Source organism: Ciconia boyciana, chromosome 11 (genome assembly GCF_034638445.1).
Source record: "Ciconia boyciana chromosome 11, ASM3463844v1, whole genome shotgun sequence".
NCBI classification, from domain to species: Eukaryota; Metazoa; Chordata; class Aves; order Ciconiiformes; family Ciconiidae; genus Ciconia; species Ciconia boyciana.
The window spans coordinates 11,988,803-12,010,642 of NC_132944.1; the positions used below are offsets into that span (position 1 = coordinate 11,988,803).

The window sequence follows — 21,840 nt, forward strand, 5'->3', positions numbered from 1 at the left end:
CATTCATCCTTTTATACTCATACACACAGCACCACTGGGGTTTCGGGCTGGCTGTTTGGGGTTTGCTTTTCCCAAATAGAGGCTAGATGAAAGGTCCTTACAAGCAAAAATAATACAAAAAAGAGGAACAGATATGCAGAAGTATCAAGCCCCAAAGGTCTCTTTACTGCTTTCAGAAATCGATGAGCACAACTGAGAATTCAGGCGCCCTGGTGAGGAGCCCAAGTGTAAGGGGAGCTGAGTACGAGCCATGGGCTTTCTACCGGTAACAACCTGCATTTCTGTGGGCAACTAACGGGTCTTAATTGTAGGCATTACTGGAAACTCGTAACCATGTGAGTAATTCTTGCTTCCTCTCTTTCTTCCATTGAAGTAATGGAGACCATGAAGGACCCATTGGGGATATTTGCCTAATTACTACCACGATGCAAAATGGCTTTTAGAACCTATTCCTCCTGCAGTAACTATTTAAAAATACTATAATTGAAGTGACAGTCATTTGTAAGTGCAAGACGAAATGAAGCCACATTGATACTCTACTCAAATAAGCATATTCAAAAATACAAATGCTTTTAAAGAAATTCAGGAGATTCCAATACAAAAAGACCAAAAAAATGTGCTGTACAGCTTTGCTGAGTTAGTGTTGGAGAGGCAAAGAAAAGAACCAGATTTAAACCAGCATTCAGTAAACAAAACATAAAAGAAACTATACCGTAATATTTTGTCTTTGCTTTTGTTTTTGTTTATTTAACAACGAAGAGCTTGAAAATAAATGATCTTTTGAAAGTCAGGTAGGTCTATTTTATGTGATACTAGAAAGATGTGAGATTTATATGACTGGTATACACACAACTCCTTCTGAAAACTAGTTTTGCTGGTCCAAACTCATATTGAGAAGCAATTCTATTCATTCCTACACAGCTATACAGACTCATGCTAGCAACATGTCTCAGTTCAAAATAAAACAAGGCTGATTTTTACTTGTGTCAATATTAATATATGTACAACGTCTCCATGAAATGTATGCTAGTGCACAAATATACAGATATGAGACAGACAACAAGCATTTTGCTTAGAAATGCAGCTTGCAGAGACTCGGGAAAACAAAGTAAAATACTTTCTAACGATGGTGGATGGGAACCCTGTTTTGCCTTGCCACAGGAAAGATACTGCAGCTTAACTTATTTAAGGAAATAGTGCCAGCTACTGGACAGAAGATTCATCCACAAGGCCAGAGCTTTGTCTTTTAAGAGCAATTTTTCTGTGGATGAAGTTGCATCTCTAAGTATTGGTAACTGCAGTCAGCTGTAACCACTAAAATAATTTTAGAGTTATCATAAGCAAAGGAGTTTATTTCTTTATGAAAAATTATACCATATATAGAATATATTTCTCCAGTATTTTAAATTATCATTTTTCTCAGTAGGATGCATTGTGTCACTTTGCAGAGTAACCTGTTGTTTTTGTTTGATTTTTTTGTTGTGTTATAACCTTTGCAATGCCGAGGTCACCATACATGAGGGAATACTACATATAAATGTATGTACAAAGTGACAACAGCCATACAAGAAAAAAAATACTATACAGAGAAACATATTCCAAACCTAAGAAACACACAGAGTAGCAGTTAACTATACAGATGTAACACTGAGAAATTCTGTTTTGGTAAGACTGAGTAAAACATTTTGTATAGTAAAGAATTATTTGTTTTGTTTTAATTAGAAGAAAACACCTAGACATTAGGATGGAAAATCATCTTTTAGTGGCAGTGACTTGTTTTTATATTACCTGGATGTCAGGTTCCTGACTGGGTCAATTGGCAACCTGTTTCCAATCACATATGGTAACTGTGGAGTACTGATCAAGATAAATATCACAATTAAACATTAATCATTCTTGCTAATATTTTAGGCGTGGAGAGGAAAAGTTGCCGTAGAACTCCCAGTGCTTTCCACTGATCCTTTTTCCTTAGATCCAGAATAAGCTCCAATAAATGAACCATCTTCATTGAACATCCCTTGCTCCCCTTCTCCATAATCTACCAGACTATCAGCACTTTCGGTGGCTTTAATGTCCCCGTTAATTGACTGGAGGCTGCCTTTCAGCGGCTTTTCATCGCTGTCACTACAAAACAAAGAAATGCCTTTCCAAAAATCTAGCTTTTAATTGCAAGCATGGAAACTGCTCTTTTATTGTGAAAGAAAGCAGGAGGGAAGAGCAAGGGAAACATTTCTGTGTGGGTTGTACATTGAGAATGATCTGACCCCATGAGTCCTGCTTCATCCGGTGCACCTCAAACAGGTCATCTACACGGACCTGAATTCCCCACATATATGATTTTGTGATTATTACAACAATGGATTTGGTTAAAAAGGCAAACATCAATGAAAACTACACGTGTGTTTTGGTTTTTTCCCTTTTTGCCTTGGACAGACAGAAGAATGGACAGAAAATGAAGGGGGAAGAAAAGGAAGAAGCAAATGCTGGAAAGGATTTGAGGGATCCGTTCCAGAGATCAGTGCTGGTGTCAAGTCTTCAGCACCTTACAGAAAGAGACATTTTCATTTTACAAAACAGTGGGCAATATTCAGGGCCTATTTCTTTCACTTTTCTTTTGAGGTGGGTGGGTGAACTGACGTTAAGTTGTGGGATGAGGCATAAGCTGTAGGTTATACCTCACTGCTTTGTGAGCATTTGTTTGATTTTAGATGACTAACAAAGGGTTTTTTTTCCCTTTTTTCATTTGTTCTGCTGTTATCTCACTGTAACTGATGGAGTTTCTCTCTGCTAAAGGGGAGGAACAGGGAAAAATGAAAGCAGAATCAGAGTGTCTGTATCTGCTCACGTGCAGTCTATTTTCAATGGCAATTTCATGAAAAAGGACAGATCCACCATCAAAATTCAGGAAGAAAAGATAATTCCACTGGCCATTCCTCCTCATGGTACCGCAGAAGAACCACCAAAACAACCTGACTTCTGGCTGAACATGACATTTGGGGGAACATAGATCAAAAGATTACAAAAAAAACCCCAAATTAGGCCTCTAAACTAGGTACATAATTACTCAATTATGGTCCTGGCTAATGCCAATTCAGTGTCAAAGCTTTAGTAATGTCATCTGAGGAAGGACAGAGAAATGCACCTGAATTTCACCTCTTCAGCATATAATCAATAACGCGTATAATCAATGCAGTAAAAATATTTGCTACTTTTCTGTACATGGCATTTCTATTTATAAAAAAGACAAGTGTGGAGTTTGGGGGGAAAGGAGGGGGTCAAAGTTATTAACCTCAGGACTTTCTTACCTTTCTAAATATTTGTCCCATTAGAAAGCATTAAAAATTAAATAAAGATGAAATTATGCAGAAAACACACCCCTATTCCAGTACAAATAATGTAGTATATATAAGTGGGATTTCAACAGAAATTTTACGCCTTTAAGGCAAGAGACACCAGTTTTCCAGCATGGTTTTTATAATGATGTATTTTTCTTCATACCACAGTTATATAATATTAGTAAGCTTTAGTTATTTTAAACCAGCCAAAGTGATTATTTCAGTTCTCCTACAGAAACTTTTGCAGTGAGGTTTGTTTGGGTTTTTGCCATCTCTTACTGTATTTCAAACTTTTCTTACTTTTCTTCCACAAAATGAACATTTCCCATATTACACGATTTTGGCCTGACTGGGTTTCAGAAATCCACTGAAGACATAAAAGTCTTTCTATTGACTTCAATGGACATTACAGCAGGAACCCAAATTATCATATATATTTACACTATTCATACAATGCTAAATAAAAAAACAAGTGAAAAGTAACCACTGATACATCAACGTTTACTTATATCCCAACTTGGATGCATTTAAGTATACTGGATATACCTTTATATTCCTACTATTATCCACTCCTATGAGGTTTGCTTTGAAAATGAAAAATAGTGTTAATTGCATGCTATAAAAATGTCCTAAATAATGATGTCATCTGGAAACAAACAAAACCCCAACAAACACAAACGCTTGTCAAAGCAGGTCCTATTTACCTATATTCCCCAAAGATTTCATCTTTTATTGATTGAGCTTCGGGATCTGGATGCAAATCTTCTTTTTCTTTCACTGTACAAATAAAATAAAGCACAGATCTGTATGCCATGTTCTGCTGTGGACTTTTCTTTTTGCAGGCGCAATGGGAAAACCGCCTGTCATCACCTACAGCCTAAGCTGGAGGGCAGCAGCTTGCACTGAATGTCTGGCTGGACACAACCAGCATGCTTCCATCAAGGGTTTGGTGCCATTCCCTAATTTTTAAGAAAGCTAGCAAGTGTTTATAGAATCATAAAGTGGTTTGAGTTGGAAGGGACCTTTAAAGATCATCTAGTCCAACCCCCCTGCAATGAGCAGGGACATCTTCAACTAAATCAGGTTGCTCAGAGCCCCATCCAACCTGACCTTGAATGTTTCCAGTAGTGGGGCATCTACCAGCTCTCTGGGCAACCAGATTTATACTTAAATATTTATACTTAAATCCTCACTTGTTGCTTTGAAAATTACAGAATTGCTTTGAGTAAAATATTGTATTGTTAAGCAGTTTGGCTACCCATGGAAATTATGTCACTTAGTATGTCAAGTAGCAGTTACCAGGTGGAAAGTGAGCAGGTAGCCCTACCAATGGAGGCTCAGAGGTGCAGCTGGTGAAGGACCTTGGCTCTACAGGTGGATTAAATACTGGAAGATTCAATGAGCGCTATCAAAGGCCTTAGCAAGATCTCTGACCAGCACACAGCACTATCTCACCCAGGGAGCACAGTATCACTTATACTCATTAGAATCCATTCTGCAGATATTTATCAAAAGCTACAAATCCTAATTGGATGTTTCTGCTTGCGGCTTTGCAGCCACCAGAGATAAAAGTCTGAAGGATGCTTGTTATTAACATGTGAACATAGCGAAAGGACAATAAATCCATTTACCTGAATATTTTCCTCCTTTATTTCTTCTGACAAAGCAAATAGTTAGCAGCAGTAGGGTGAGCAAAGCGATCGCACACATCAGTCCAATAAACCACCCCTGGGTGGAAATTCCATCGTAAATGCCAGCATAGGCTTTGTGAAACAGGAGAGCAGTAAAAAAAAAGAAAATTAATCAGAGGAAAAGGGCATCACCCTACTATAACATGAATACATAAAATTTTCTTCAGTGAATCTTAATTGAATCAGACTATCACTACTTATTGTGTTCAACTTAAAGAAATGCAAGACAGAAATACGTCCAGAGCATGACATTTTTAGACTTAAGGGGAATGTGCAGTCTACAAGGCACAACGCAGACATTTTGGAAAGGTAATTCTGAGAGAGTAGTTGACTCAAAGGATTAATGCCAAACAGGAAAGCTGAACAGAGGATTGTTACTCTCATGCAAAAGCAGTTTTGCAAAAGAAATAGAGTTAAAAGTGCACCCGATACATGCAAACCACTGGACTGGCACACTTAAAATGGAATATATCACAGCACTACCCTTTCAAAATCGCATAGGAGGGAAAACTGTTTTGTAAAGTTTGTAATTGTTCCAGGCTATTGTGCGTCAAGTAAAGCATAAGACTCAGCCGAGAACCATGGATGAGTTTATGCTCCCATGGGATTCAAATGCAAGGGTCAACTTAAAAATCACAGAACAAAATTATGATTTTGGTACACTTTCACTGCACAACGTAAGATGTAACCTCAACATTTATTTACATTCAAAATAAATCTGTATCACCTTGAAGGTTTTCATGTCTCACCTCTCCCCCTTGTCTCAATTACATCTTCAAAAATGCTATTGTTATCAACCCAATTCTTAGTCACTAGACGAACTGTATACTCAGTTCCAGGCTCAAGTGCCTCAATGGGGTGAAACTTTTGGGTGGGGTTTACTGCTTCTGAAATCTTGCCGATCCCTTTACCTATGGAATGTACATATTCAAGTCATATTGATTAATTGTATTCATTGAACAAAAGGCCCATGAAATGCACAGTTACAAATAAAGTAGGTAACACACAAATATGACACACAGGGATTTTTAACATTTGTCATCAGATAATCTGGTTTGCAAAAGCAGGCAGTAAAGTAAAAAACATTCTCCCCATTTGATATTTAATATTCCATCAGATAAAATAAACAGCAGACTGAAGTAATCCTGATGTTTATGAAAGGGTTTGTACATTTCCCAGGATGAAAGTTAATATTGATGGGGGATTATGGATCTGCTTTAACTAATGCGTGATTAAAAAATTACAACTTGAAAATGGGCTTGCTTTGTATAGATAATCTGGGGTTTGATGCTTCTCCCATTGAACTGAACTCAGCAGGGAAGCACAGACAGCTTGTTATCTGGAAATGGATTCTTATGTGTCTCATGGAAAAAATTAACATTGGGATTTGTACTCATTTCTCTCCTGACACTGATTTTCCATGTCCTTTTAAATTCCACAATGCCTGCACAATGCACTGTTTTAGATATAGCTGAAGTTTGCTTTTAAATTTATATTTAGGCATTTAAATTTTCCTGATGAGTTTAATATTTGATTAAGACGTAGAAGGGAAATTCCAGTAGCCCTAGTTTTAGAGCCTTTTTACTTGCCAAACACCTACTGTAATTTCTGTTTGCATTAAGATTGCAGGGTATTAAATAAGCTTTTTTAAAGTAGCATTTGTGGATAACAGAAAAAAGGACATCTACAGAGGTTAGCAATCACTGCCTGAATATGAAAAGCCTGTTCATACAAGCAAATTCAGGACTGCAGGTTGACATGGGGGATCTCTCTAGTCAACCAATTGGTACAACACAGAGCTGTGCCTGCCCTTGATGGCAGGAGAGACATTTTGGGGGGCTGCACTTAATAAATGTAACTCTTTAATTGTGTTTAGTTGCCTAATTTGCCTGCTTTATCCAAAGTTGTCTAAACTAAGGATTGAGCACACAGTATAATGTGAAAACTACTTGACCAATTAGCACTGACAGTAAAACAATACTCATTACTACTTAAGCTAGTAAACAAGCAAAGCAAGAACTAGTAAAAAAGCAAAGCAAGAAGCTTTCGGAGATTAAGGCTTAGTTGACAGCTGAAGGAAAAAAAAAAGATTAAGACGAATCAAGCACAATCAAAGGAGCAGTTCAAGGTAAGTTTTCCAAGGCAACTGTACATGTATTACAATAAGCAGTTAAATTAGTAGACCATTGGGACCCAGAGAGAACACATACAGCTGAAATACTGCTGATACTGAAGCACAGCTTATTAGCATAAATTAATCCATCTATCGGTAATTTTTGCTAAGTGAAATATGTGAAACTGAGCTATAATTTTTAATCAAACTGCAAAATAAGCAACAGGGTACCACAGGTATATTTTAATTACATGTTCTAAAATCAAGACATCAGAAAAATGTATTTAATGGAAACACTATCCATAAAGTAACAAGAATGAATGTGAACCTTAAATCCATTATGTATTAAATACCATGTACACTTATGCATGACATGATAACCACATGCTCCAGCTTGCACACAACACAGGTCTCCTTAGGAAGCCTTTCTCCTGAACTCCTAGTAAGCAAAATGCTTAACCCTGAGCTCAGTGGTAGCCCACAGCTGTGGCTCGTTGTGCATTTTCTTAAACCAACTTAACCAGTCCGTATCTATCACCTATTTATTTCCAGCTTGTGCCAGACTCTTCTTTTTGAACGGTCAGCTCCTTACAGAAGCAGAAAGGGGGAACTGATACGGCTGACAAATAACCCCTTTTTCTGCCAGGTTATTGCTCAGCCAGATCAGCCCCTCTGGCCGGCCAGCCATGCCGCTGCCCTGGCACACCGAGCAGCGCAGGGCTGGGACGCACGTACCGGAATGAGGGTCTGAGTCCAACCTGACCTGGGACTCAGGATTTACCATTGGATCTCCAGGCTGTTTAACATCACCTATCCCAAAACACTAAACAATTTTTTTTCTTTAAAACTCGGTACAGGTGTCCAGTGAGGGGTGATTATGAGGTTTCTTTCCATGCGATTTCTTTCTGGTCTGTGTTACACACTGAATATAGCACCTACAGAGGAGAAAGCATTGCTAATTGGGGCAAGTTTGGTGGCTGGAATAGAAAAAGCAGTGTGGCATCCTGAAAAATAAAAGCAAAGATATACAGATAAGCAAAAGCTCAACATACTGAAAGGTCAGTGAGCTGCAGAAATTAGCTTTAGAAAATTGAAAGCAGTTGGGTTAGGTTTTTAATCTACAATAAGGGAAAAGAAACATTAGTAATAAAGGCATATCACCAGCACTTCTCATCTTCCCCCACTATATATCAGCCATACCTTGGGACTCGCATGAACATTAAACACTGAACTGCAATTTTACAATATTCCTACCGGGCTTCAAGATTTATGAGAACAACAGAACACACATTTTTTATACAAGCTTATGGTATAAAGGGAAAAACAATATAAACTGCCCCCAAAGACTTACAAGAGTGCTAGTTCTCCAAAAGTTAGCACATCTGTTATAAAACATACTTATATAAAAAAGCTGGCAGCCTAATAGCTAAATACTAATTGTGGGCAACATCTTAATTTATAACCATACCTGTCTAAATACATCTGCTGCAATAAATGGAAAGTTGAACTTTCATTAGTTTTCCCCTACTGCCTGGCTTTTAAAAGTGTATAAATATGCATCACAAGTATCCTTCATCTTCTGGGGTTTTTTAGTGCAGGAGGTAATTCATGCTAAACTGGGAATATTTTAAGCTATAGAGATTAGTAAACCTGCTGTGTGTAAAGTCTACTGAGACAAATTTATAGATGAGTTACTGATCAGCTATTTGTACTGATTGTCATTTGTAGGAGAAATCTGAGCTCGGACAAGAAGACAGGTTATAGCTTGTTCATCTCTTGCTGCTTCTCTTTAGCTCTCTGGGTTGGCTACCCTGGGGCAGGCTGATAGAAAAGGAAAAATTAAAAAAAAAAATATCAAAGACAAACAGTTCATCACAAATTTGCTTGAAGTACTCCAAGACTGATATATTTAGCACATTATATTTAACATGCCTATTTTTCTTTCTCAGAATGATAGGGGTTTGAAACAGTGATGCATCACATATTCCTTTTCCCATCCAGCCTGTGTGCAGCACCCGGGCTGGCAGGACAGTTCGCTGCCTGTCATTAGCAACAGGGTTTGATGGGCTACAGGTCCGCCGGCCGGAGAAGAGGCACAGAGTGGAGTGGCATAACTGACAGAAAAAGAAACTTTTCACCAAGATTTCATCAGATTCTCTTGATTGTGAGCAAATAGGGTATATCTGGGGGGTTGCTGGTAACAATACCAGTGGTTACATATGGCAAGGCAGTTGTATTTTTCCTTTTTCACTGTGCCTGTGGCAAAAGAGAACTAAAACCATATGTTTTGTTACAAATGGTTACTCTCCTCATCTTATGGTGTGTCATGAAGATTAGTACCCTCCGGATAAGATTTTCAAAAACCCTATGGGAGTTACGTGCCAACTGCCATTGAAATATAATGAAACTGGTGAACTTCTATTCTCCGGCTTCTCTGAAAAATAAAACTACAGTTGTACGGCTTCCTCTGGATGAATTTTTCATTAAGGCTTGAATTTCTGGACACACAGTAATCATTCTCAACATGTAATATGTGTTTAGTAATCCTCAAGAAACACTGGTAACTCTAGATGAAAAGAAGCTTTGTGTTAAAGAAGGACTGCTATATTAAATTAATTTTTTCACTTATGAAAGAACATTATTTCGTGTTATGCTTCTGAGGGCTAATGATCATTGGGAAATCGACATTTTCAAGGGGAAAATTAATTAGCTTGTAGGTCATTTAAGAAACACTGCCTGAAAATGGAAAATTAGAGATAAAACTCATTTTCTAAAGACAGCATACCTTCTTCTGTGGAATGAAACCAAGATAAAGCCACAAAAATTAATCCATTGTTTATTTTGCAGTACAATGCAAATATCCTTTTTCCCAGGTTCTTCATGATTGTCCACAGTATTTTATCAACAACTGATAAAGACCTTTGGTTGTCTATCAGCATTTCTTATCTGAGTTAGTTTGGCTATGTTTAAGATCTTTCATACAAAAGAGGCCTTCTATTTCATTGACTTTGTATTACCTGCCAACGCCAGTGGTGTTGGGTCATGCAACAAGGATGCTATAAATGAAAGCTTTTATATAGCCTACTGCCATTTCTCACTAATTCCAGTGGGCCTGCATTTAATCTTAGAGACAAGTATTAAAGTGTTGTTTTCCTCTGGTAAGTAATTCTACAGAAACGGCCCCTTCTGACAGAGGCAGTATTGCAGAGCAGAGGGCTCTCATCCAGGCATGCACAGGCTGCAGAATGTGGCACCGCTCCACTGGAGAATGAAGAAATAGGGATGTGAGCATGAGATGGTCCTTTCCTATCAGTATCCACTCATTGACCTTTTGGTAAAGTGTTGCTAACTCAAAGCAATGTGTTACTCCTGACAAAAACCTGAATCTGAATAGCTCGTTCACAGAGGAAGATGCTGCAGTTGTAGAGACAGGGTATGATCTGCCCATTTATCTATACAGGGAGTTGTTATTTATTTAATTGAGAGAAACTTTTTTTACTAAATTCAGCCATTCATGCCACTGCAAACTCATTGTTGGGAAATGGGTTGCACATGAATTACAGGCTGGCAAAATTATCATTTAGAGCACAACAATTTTCCCTACACAGACTTGTTTTTAGTGGTGATACATGCATACTCGCATATGTACATATTAAAAAAAGAGATTGACTTTTCTTTCTGATTCCAGACTACAGTAGCAGGGATAACTGCAAAGAAATTAAAGCAACAGCAGTGATGCAGATCAAGTATATCAATGATCAAATGTGAATGAATCCATAGCTTCCACCTCAACATCTCTACTTTCCTGGCAGAACGTGTTGTGAAATTCTGAAATACCCATGGCACAGCCTGCGAAGGCTATATTACAGCAGTGGCAGCTATTCAAAGTCTTAAAATGAGCTTTATGTTTTTATTACTAAAACTAGAACATAGTGGATATAGAATGACTGAATCAAAACCCAAAGAAACTTGGAGTGCTCTATCATGGAGTTGTCATTTCAGAGGGCACCACATTTTATATCTGTCATTTATATGGGTCATTTTAAATGATAAATTTTGACTTTTGAAATCACTCTCTTTCTTCAAAAAGAGAGATTGTTTTAATTTTGAGCAATCGCCTTGCTTCCCATACCACAGCTTAAAACCCCAAGAAGGTCACTGAAAAGAGTAATTTTTTTTTAAGCCTATCATGTTTAGTTGAAAAATATCTGAACAATTTAGCCAGCAAATAATGACACAAAACTCTAATGGCACCTCAGTGACAGATGCAGTGTCCTAATTTAGGGTGACTTGAGAACCAGCAAGGAGCACACATTAATCGCAGAACTGGACCCTTGAGGCTTTTATTAATTATACTACTCTGTTCTACAAGCATTTCACAAGAATCAGTTGTTGCCACTGCTGAAACAAAGTCTTAGGAAAGAGAACAAAATGAATGGCAATGTTATCATCCTTTTAAGCATATCAGGCAGGGATGCATTTCATAAAACCTGACAAGGTTATTTAAAGAAGTTATAGACTTTCAAGGGGCCAAAACACATTATTCTGGCTGCCCAATGAAGGGCAGAAAAGGTAACTAATGAGGTGAAATTGTATATTTTTAGCTTGGGAAAAAAAAGTATCTTTTACTTTCCTTAATGAAGGATAAATTTTAAACCATGCTGATAGATTAATAGTTACTACTACGTGAGTTCCTGTATACTACAGTGAGACTGGAGGCTCCAAGACAGTTAAGAAGGAGTTTCACTACTTGAGAAAACGGATTATAGTTCATTATTGGATCCTGAACTGGGATGTGATGAGTTTAAAGTACTTTTTACTTGTTTTACCAGTAACTGAAGAGATTCTGCAACTTAGAAGTCCAATAGGATGCTGTGCAACAAGGACCATTTTTCCATTTTATATCAACATTGTTCCAGACGGTTATCATTGCTAAAAATTATGAAGCCAGAACTCTGTTGCTTATCACATTCTCTTTCTCTTTCCCCATGGTAAGTGCACAGCAATGGTTTCTGATTAATGGCAAGGACTTGTTCCTTGGTATTGTACAGTTTTCAGACTTGCTGAGCACGGTACATTTTATTTAATTTCAGCCGAATGTGAAAGATGAGCTATCGTATAGTGCTTGCGATTTTCCTTTAAATCACTGAACATCAGTGTTTTAGGATAGTGTATAAGTGGCACAAATGCTCACTTCCAGTCTCTGATAAAATAATAATAAAATAATGGATCAAATGCACTGCAGTCAACTTTATGTTCATCTGGATTTTCCATGCCAAATACCTGGCCCTAATGTTGCTGGCATTCCCCCATCTTCATGCAAGGGCAGAAATTGTTTTTATAATATTACTGAGATCAGATTATCTAGATCTTCAACTTTCTGTTCATGACTAAATGCAATTCACTTATTCTAGTACGGCTTAAAGAGTTGATCGGTGGGAACAGAAACGCAGTACTGTACAGCAAAATGAAACAGATAAGCTCTACTTTTCTGAAGAGCCGCATGGCTGCATTAAAAAGTTCATTGATTGTTGCCACGGAAAGAAAAACAAATTTATTTCCTCTAATTACAAAGGAAATGTCAAGCCTGGAATATTCTCAATAGATTTTTCCATTATTGTTAGAGCTTCTCCACATAAAAACATATTGCCTATTAACTTACTCCCTTCAGCCATCGTTAGTCCTTCTTCTGTGACCGGCTTCCCACAGCCTTTGACTGTACAAGCCTTTACATAGAATTTGTACTTGGTACTGGAACTGAGACCTGAAAGCCTCCAGCTGAGCGTGGAGTGGTTGGTTACGCTGACGTCGTTCAGAGGTCCGATTTCATGCGTTTCGTTTACTGGAAGGAAAAAAGCAGTTGAGTCAAATCCAGCAGCTAAAGGCTACAAACATGAAATGTGTCATACACTCCTGCAAGGGAGGCACTCTGCAGTAAGTAGGAAGGATGAAGTCTGAATAAGCATATCTCACCTTCCTGCCAAGTACTTAAATGGGATTTATCTCGTCCATGTCAATCTCCCAACTACTCAGTGAGCTATTACTGTTCTTAAAAAGCTCTCTGATTCTAGATATGCACATACTGAGTGGGAGGTAAAAATTACTGTCTCCTAGATCATTAAATATATATGAATTGCTTCTTGCTTTGCTTCCAAACATCTGCAAACTTTTGCAAGCAAGTTAACGTATGGTTGTTCTGCTTTGCTCCACTCTGCCTTGGCACAGTTGGCAGCTGAAGGAGGGGTTGCTACTCCCAAACTGCCTGAATGGACGGATCCACTCTCTGCCAATAGTCATCAAAAACAAAGGGAAGATCCAGCCTTCAGCCTTGGCTTGCAAAGGCAACTGGGCAGTTCTGTTATCAGCAGAGATAGGAGGAAAGTACATGGTTGTTTTTTTTTTAAATAGGACACAGTCCAATCCTGGTCCATCCTCAAAGAACATATAAAATACCCTGAATTGTCGCCACACCTCACAGCTGGTGTTGTGACAGTCTGGGACTGATACCAGATCTTGCCTGAGGTTATCTGTTCAAAGTCTCTTCCCAGCTACTCAGTTCTTTCATAGGCAAGAAAGAAGGAAACACCCTTGGTATTTAGTTGTTTCTCAATGTGATTACTCAATACCTTGATGCAGGTGGTAGTTGTTGGCATTTCTGCTGAGGCTTTGCACAGGGAGGAGGTGCTCATTGACATAACGTGAACTTCTGAATAAATGTGGCTAAAGTGCTCTCATTACAAATTATTTTGTGTTCAGTAAGTTTCACTTCAGTAAAATGCACCTACAATTTATGGGTCTTCTTAACTACTACGTAGGTATAATTTGCAAATATGAAGTAACTGAATTAGTGTATAAATGTGGACTAGGGCGTGGCAGCAATGTGAGTTTACATCAGAAAAGTGCATGGTAGACTTCTTGCTCTGGAAGATGACTTTGGCCTGCCCTCTAGCAGGCTGCCTGCACATTGCAGTTCAAAACACACTGTTCTGATGCTATGGCTGTTATAGGGATCTCAGAAACAGCCCTTCTCATCAGCCTCTGTTTTAAATAACTGTGCACGTCAATCTTTTTTTCTTTTTTCTTTTTTTTTTTTCTTTTTTTGTTTTTAACTAATAATGCTTAAATTCTAAAATCAAAGTAAAGTAAGCACATACTTATCTGGTATTGCAAAATGTAGCCAGTAAGGTGGCCGTTTGCTTTCTTGGGAAGTCCCCATGACAGAGTGACAGAGTCCTTGTCAACGTTCAGGATCCTTAGAAAATGTGGTTGTTCAGGGACTGGAAGATACAGGGATTAGCTTTCAGAGAAGACGACTGAACAGGTCTGTCTCTACACATACTTGTTAAATGTTTAGCTTGTAAATAGTTTAGCTCAAAACCTACAGTTCCCCTTTCTAGTGAAGGGTTGATGAATATTGGAGATTTTACAATCACTTTAAATAAGAAAATCAACTTGCCTTGTTACATGGACAATTTCTATTTATGCTCCTCCATCCCATTTTCTCATTTTGTCTTACCTCCTTCTGGAGTTTCAAACACAACGGGGGAGCTTTCCGGGCCATCTCCTTTGGCGTTGTAAGCCAAAACAGTTACGCGGAATTCACTGAAGGGCTCTAGACCAGGAATCATCCCATGGTTTCTGTCTCCTACAAACGTTAGGAAGTGTTTCTCTGGGTGATGCCTTTTTCCATCCAGCATGCTTTTTGTTTTCCACCAGCTGACCTGCATTGAGATTGGCATTTCTATAACAAATTATGTTTTATGGGGCTGAACACAATATTGATTTCTCTCACCTTCCCAGAAATGAGAGACTGCAATCTATCCTTGATCTGGGATTCATTTGATAGTTTATTCAATTGTATACAATTATTTAAAGAGAAATTCGTAACCTTATAGCCTCTTAAATGTCCATGAACTCTGTCCCTTGGTAGTGCAAACCAGAAGACTCTCACCAGCGTGCTGTTTATAATATCCACTGATATGCCGGAAGGAGCAGCACCTGGAACTGTAAAAACAAAAGTGCTGCATATTAAAGACACTTACAAGAGCTCAGTTTCACACTGTTCACAGCTACAGGGCTTGGCTTTCCAGCTCAAGCTGTGGCAGTTCATGCAGTCTTACTGCAGGCAAGAAAAAAGCCATTCCACCTGCATCCAGTGGGTGAAATGGGCCAATAAACACTATTTTGCCATATCAGGGCTTTCTGCTGAAGGCTGGAATACAGGTGCACTGGGACATGTGAATTTCTACATCAGTATTTATGATTTCCTGTTTCAAGTAATGCTTACAGCAGTGAGAAGAATAAAAAAAATGATTAACACAGCACTCAAGAAGGCAATCATGAAGTTTTTTTTACAATCAATTTCATTTTACAACTAAGCTCATTAAACAGTAGGATTTTAATCACTACACAACACAGAGAGCTATTATAGCACCTGAAAAAAAGAGGCCTTGATCCATTGACAACTGAATTGCAAGGAAGATTTTCCACTGATAGATATAAAATTAGATCCATCACAGACACACAAAGAAAATAAACAGGCTGTGGGGTTTCTTTCTCTCTGCTCTCACTATCCACCACCTCTTCTGCCATACACTCCACAGGGGAGAGAAGATGCACCACCAAACCTTCCTCTTGCCCATCTCTGCGTATGCAGTGGGCATTCTCCTGTCTGAACAGCACCAAGACCTTTCCCAGCACTGAAACCTTATGCTGGCTGATAATGCAGATCTCAGTGTGCTCACTCAACAAGAGGAGTGCTCCAGAGAGCCCACCTTAGGATTTGTTTCCCTCTGTAAAGCCGGGAACATTTTTTACATCTGTGGTTATCACAGTAACTTTATTGACCGTTTCGTATCACCTACCATGGATCATGATACTCCATAACAGCTTCTGCGAGAAGCTGCAGCAAGTGGAGAGGTGGGAGAAGCAGCACCTATACTACTGCTACTGGGGAGCGACTGCTGTGGGACGTGGCGGGTTAAATCAAGGATGCGGCTGTCTGGTCATTTTAATAAGCAGCAAAACACACGCTTGTCTTAGTTGGGTAATCCACTGTAGACTTTTCAAAGGCCATTCAAACTGTCAGTTTATTTCATTCTTACAAAAACAACTTAAAGACCTCAGATTCTGCATGGGATGAAAACTGTCTGACTTTAACTCACAAAATTAATCTGCAGATCTGAAACACGGACTATTCACTGGCCCTCCTGGCCCCTCTTTGCCAACAGCTCCCAGTCCCTGCTGCTAAGCGTTTGCAAATGCAATAAGCATTTGTATTTGGGATCAGGGAAGCTTGGTGCCCCATGCTAGCTGGCCACCACGCTGTTTACTCCCTTGCTGATTTAAATCCTTAATTCGTACAAAAAAGATTCTTTTTTTTTGGTGGTGTTAGTGCTTAACTGGGTTGCTTCCTAAAGTGGGGCTTGGCATTTCTTTACTGCAGCTGGATACATTTCCAGTCCTCCAAATATCTTCTGTAGCCATGCAGTAAACACCAACGGGGACAGGCTGCTGTTCGAGATGTTGGGGCGGCCTCAGCAGTGACATTATCCAGTGCTCCATGGACATAGCAGGGCTGTTGCATCCCACGTGGCACTGGCATTAATTCTATTAGCAGGGCAATCCTCCCACATGTTCACCTCTCCTAACAGGACATGATTATTAAAGCCCACCATGAAGGTGGAGCTCAAAGAGCATGTGCAAAGGGTGGGTATTACAGCAGTTATAGTTATAGCTACAGCAGTTATAGGTGGGTATTACAGCAGGTGGGTAATCACAGCAGTTGCTGTGATTTCAGAGCAGCCCAGGGCATCTATTTTGTGAAAATGGGTGGCAAGGGGAGAAAGCCTCTCTGACCTGGCCTGGATGATGCACTGTGGGTCAGGCAGAGTCCAAAATCAGAGGTGGGCAGGCACTGAGAAGACCCGGGGAGAGGGCTTGGAGCAGGAGTAGACCCAAAGCAAAGCCTTACAGTGGAGGAAGACTTCTCCAGAGACACAGGAAGGCCTGAGAGGGGGCTGTGCCACCCGTGAGCCATGGAAAGCCACTGGACAGAAACCCAGGCGGGAGAGTAGGACCCCTTCTTCAAGGACGCAATGGACAAGGTAACACCCAGCGTACATGGGAATGTGGCATCATCTCTAAATTTGCTTACAACGCCCAGCGCCTGAGTGTTTGTGCTTAATTGCCAGAGTACTTAACTTCTGAGAGTGTTACACTATTGAAGCAGGCCCCAGACAAACTAAAGATTTTTTTCCCACCAAGTACAACACGATGATTGCTACACTTCATAGACTTCTTATGGACTGTGGCTTTCAAACAAGTATCCAGATTAAGCCAGCAATGGAGATTAATGAAAGCACAAGTGACCTTTCAAAAAAAACCCTCAAACTCCAGCAAGCTGGCATCCACGGCACCCAGCATCAGTCCTATCTGCATCTCATGTAGCCCATCATGCTGAGTCCTGGCATTTAAGCAGTTTTGGCCGTGGGCTGCCTAATCCATCACTCCATATTCAATCGTTTTGCATCACAAGAATCCCCCCTGCAGCATATTTTTTACATGAAAGTTTCCGCTACTTACCGTCCTCTCCTGAATATCCAATGGTAACGTTTGGTTCAGGACCGGATCCTAAATTATTTACCGCTTGGACTTTGATCTCATAAGGCACAAAAGTGGGGGTGTTTCGCAGGGTCAGAGAATGCTTCTTCACCATCTCCTCGTTCCAGTCCGCCTCGACTCCCTGCTGCCGCCAGCTGACTTTGTACTCCAGCCCCGGCCCATTCCTCTCCACAGGTTTCAATGGCTGCAGAAGAAGTTAAAAGAGATCCTGTCTGCCTTTGTTGCAGTAATCATGAAACAGCAGCTGAGGGGAGGGGGGAATAATTTTGGAGAGCATGTTATAACATTGGGAGAGAAAAGGAGGAAAGAAGAAAGCTTTAACTTTTCGCTGTCATGTTAATTTTAAGACGACTGGAAGAAAAATGTCATGACTTCATGAGAAAGGTGGGTGAAAGGCAGAGAAACAGTTGGATTAAAAACAGATTAAGTGCTAGTAGACATATTTCTGCACACTACATACATCAGTTTTTGTTTTGCCACAGGTTTTCTTTGTTTTCTCGTGTGATGTAAAACCACATGCCTTTTAGCACAACTAAAATGCATGTTTTGGCATAAGACTGTGTATGTCTTTTAGTACAGCTAAAATCTGTGTTTTATCTCAGAATTTTATGTAGCACAGCAAGTTGGGTCATTAAAATTTAGATTTCTTCTAAATATGCACCAAATGCTTGAAACTATGCCTGGACATTTAATGTGCAACTGCTGTGCTACTCTTTTTTACTGATCAGCTGAAGAATTCATCACAGCATGGTTCCCATCTAATTAACATTAATTTATAAAATATTAGAAGACTTATAGCAATGGATTGTCATGAGACATTCTCCAACTGAGTTTATTTCCCTGAAAACGTACGTCTTTAATTAATAAAGTTGACTGGTCACCTGCACTACCAAAAATGATGGGGTTTTTTTCAGTCCACTGAAAGAGCTGTGGGTATTTCCCACCACATAGCCTACTTTTAATAACCTGCCTGACTGCTGTTCCTCATGCATGGGGGGACTTAGGTCTGGAGGATCTGCCAAAATTACCATTTATCTGCTCTGAGGGTATGAGGACCTTTGGGACAATGGTGGCCAAGGAGCCGGTAGACTGGGCAGCTTTCTAACAGGCACTGCTGGGAGAATCACCTCCATGGCAAAGATCCCAGGGAATGGGATTTGCAAGAGAAGCTGAAGAAGTAAAAAATTCCTACTCAAAAATAACTCTCATTTAGAGTTAAATTGCAGCACTGCTTGACTCTTATTTTGATCTCCCTTAATGCTGCAAATCCTTGGCTGAAAAACTAGTCACTAATGCTCATCTGGTCTCTTAATCCAAAGTAGGCAGATTAACATCGTTTTGCAGCCTTTGTCTGCCAGAAATAGCATGTTCAGTGCCTAGCATTTCCTTTGAAAAGCATACAGGGAACAGCATAAATAAACGAATATCCCGTTTACAACATTTAAACGATTCAACAAGATTTAACAAAGCCTGTCCATCCCATTCTCTCCCTTCAGTCTCAGTTTTCACTTCTACTTTTGCCCTGTCTGAGCAGTGGATTACAGGCTTCCCAGCAAGGGGGAGCGCTTGTTCTTTATTCAACAAAGCATTGACCATAGTAGCATTTCCCAGCCATGCTCGTAACTACCACTCTACATTTCTTCCGAGAGGCAGGACTGTCTTCCCTGACTCTGGGCTATGTAGTAGTGTAAAAATCCCCATCCAAATCCATGTCAATAGATCCAGAGGGCCATCTCCTTTTGGCGTAATTATAGCCTAAACCATGAATTCACACTGGGGAAACATTTGTTGTTCTTTGCTGCAAGCAGCAGATTGAGAAGTAAATCTCATGTAAATTGTGTTTAATTCCAGCCACAAAAAAATATGCTTCCCTCCACAGTTGTTGAAATTTGCGTTAAATGAAGGAATATATATCTCTCTCAACTGTTGGCACAGAAGCTGTAAGCTTAAAAGCCAGGGAATTTGAAGACTGGAAACCATCCTCAAGACTTTTACACAATTCCTTTGACACAGATGCTCAGGAGCTTTATCTACACTCCTTTAGTTCTTGGTGTAAAAATTCAAGCTCACATTTTCTTGGCCAAATGATCTGTGTCATTTTTAACCCTCCAGGCTGGAAGGGCAGAAGCTATGTGCAAACCACCCCCTCCCTGGGCCTGGATTCTCCTCCTGCAGAGCAGGGTAAGACCACAATTATTTTAAGCACTTTTTTGTATACAAGGTGCACAGAATAAGAGTGTACTCTGGAGAATTTTCACTGTCCTTTACAGGGCTTTCATATTTCTTCATAACCTGCAAAGTTAGATGTAAAAAATTTACTTTTGAATCCAAATGAAACTAGGGGAGGAAATCCAGAACACATTTAAGTCAACAACTTTACCTTTGACTTCAGTAGCATCAAGGGTCCTACCTACGGAATTTGCAAATATTTCCCAAAAAAGAGAGGTAGGGGAAGGGGAGATAAAGTCAAGGGATCCAGGGTTTTTTTAATGTATTTATATTAAAACAACATCCTGATAAATTCCATGCTGCTTTAGAAACTGCTGCTTGAAGGGAGAACCTGTTTCCAATACTGTAGCATTGACAGACACGTTTGCCTTACCTCCCATTTCATCACCATTTCATTTGGTTCAGAAGCTTCAACTCGGATGTTTTCCGGGTTCTTGTCTGGAGCTGGAACCACACAGGTGATAAGGTTAGTTTGCATATCCTGTGGTTTATTTGCATTTATTATTTAAATACAAAAAAAGGATGCAAAAAACTTTTCTTATTTCCGTATTACTCAGAGTGAAAGACACCTAAACAAAAAACAATCATGAGATAAATTACTTGGATCAGCAAAGCTGCTGTGACCGAAACACATTGTTTATGCAGTTTTGATTCCTAAGTGCCCTTGTCAGTTGGAGCCACCAGCTAATATGAAACTGTGACTTTTGGATTTCAAAGCACCAGATGTAGGGGGATTATGAGGAAGAGATTTTTCTCCCTGTGGGGATAGTAAACAGAAGGTATACCATTAGTGGGACGCACACAGCTGAAAAGCTGAAGAAGGACCTCAAATTGAAGTAAAGGGGGAAAAAAAGAAAGAAAAATGCCAGGGAATGCAAATGCTGTGCTGAACAGTTGGTCTCTAAAATGACTTTCAGGGACACAACATTTTCTGTCACAGTGAGAAATGCACTGTGAATGCAGATTTTTGACAAGCTTAGTGCTGCTGAAAGGCTCCCCATAAGCCTCAGAGATCCTCTCCAGCAACTGCTTGTCCATAAAGGGCTGCAAAGGGCTTTAAAGGTGCAAAATCAGCAGAGCTCAGGAAAGCTGTGCACTACCAGTACCCTGGTAGGAAACATCCTGCTAACCACGGCAGCGTAGACGCCTCACTTTGGCAGCCCTGGGCTGCCACTGAGCAGCGAAAGCAGCCCAAGTGTGCCTGACTTCTTTACATCCCTCTGAAGCACAGGAGGGCACTGTGCTTCAGTATTCCCAGCAAAACACTAAAAATATTAATATTCAGAAAACTAGATGGCAGTGTTTACCAGCTGGAGGTGTTGCGTAGCGCAGTGATGGTTTACTAGGCTGGCTCCTTCCCACAGCGTTCACAGACACGACGCGAAACTGGTAATTTGTATACGGGGCCAGTGACAAAAGGGCTGTGGTGTCATTCCCTGGGGCTCGGGTTAGCTCCTGCCACCTCCCCGGCTCCCACCGGTTCTCTTCAAACTCTATAATCGACTCTGGGGAGGAAAAGAAACAAAACAAAAGAAAAAAGGCAGAGCCTGTGTAAACAGCTTATAAATAGCCAGGGTGGAAATGAACTTACAACAAATTAACTGTCATAGTAAAACCGATTAAGTATGGCTGTGAGCACGGTTTGTTTCCTCTAACAGCCATGACGTGCCATAGTGCTAACAGTGCAAGATGATGCTACTAAAATCCTTCATACCATTAATAGGGCTGTTATGACTGGCCCCAGCTTTCCAGGATAGTCGAACACTTCGGTTTTGATTTTCTGAGAGCTGAAGATCTTCTGGCGGATCAGGAACATCTGAGAAATAATGAAGAAGTGTCAGGAGCATGG

General features: G+C 39.9%; 1 protein-coding gene across 1 annotated transcript in view; it reads right to left on the bottom strand.

The window, feature by feature from the left end:
- Nucleotides 1–1,907: 1,907 nt before the first annotated feature.
- Nucleotides 1,908–21,840, bottom strand: part of CHL1 (cell adhesion molecule L1 like) — a 55,766-nt gene continuing 35,833 nt past the window's right edge. Inside the window, exons 15-26 of the mRNA XM_072875785.1 lie at nucleotides 21,706–21,807; nucleotides 21,299–21,496; nucleotides 20,365–20,435; nucleotides 17,724–17,946; nucleotides 15,028–15,143; nucleotides 14,656–14,860; nucleotides 14,294–14,416; nucleotides 12,802–12,981; nucleotides 5,776–5,937; nucleotides 4,967–5,098; nucleotides 4,040–4,112; nucleotides 1,908–2,124 (exon numbers count right to left, since the gene is read on the bottom strand). Of these exons, the coding sequence (XP_072731886.1) occupies nucleotides 1,908–2,124; nucleotides 4,040–4,112; nucleotides 4,967–5,098; nucleotides 5,776–5,937; nucleotides 12,802–12,981; nucleotides 14,294–14,416; nucleotides 14,656–14,860; nucleotides 15,028–15,143; nucleotides 17,724–17,946; nucleotides 20,365–20,435; nucleotides 21,299–21,496; nucleotides 21,706–21,807 (1,802 nt within the window). The remainder of the gene's footprint in view (nucleotides 2,125–4,039; nucleotides 4,113–4,966; nucleotides 5,099–5,775; nucleotides 5,938–12,801; nucleotides 12,982–14,293; nucleotides 14,417–14,655; nucleotides 14,861–15,027; nucleotides 15,144–17,723; nucleotides 17,947–20,364; nucleotides 20,436–21,298; nucleotides 21,497–21,705; nucleotides 21,808–21,840) is intronic.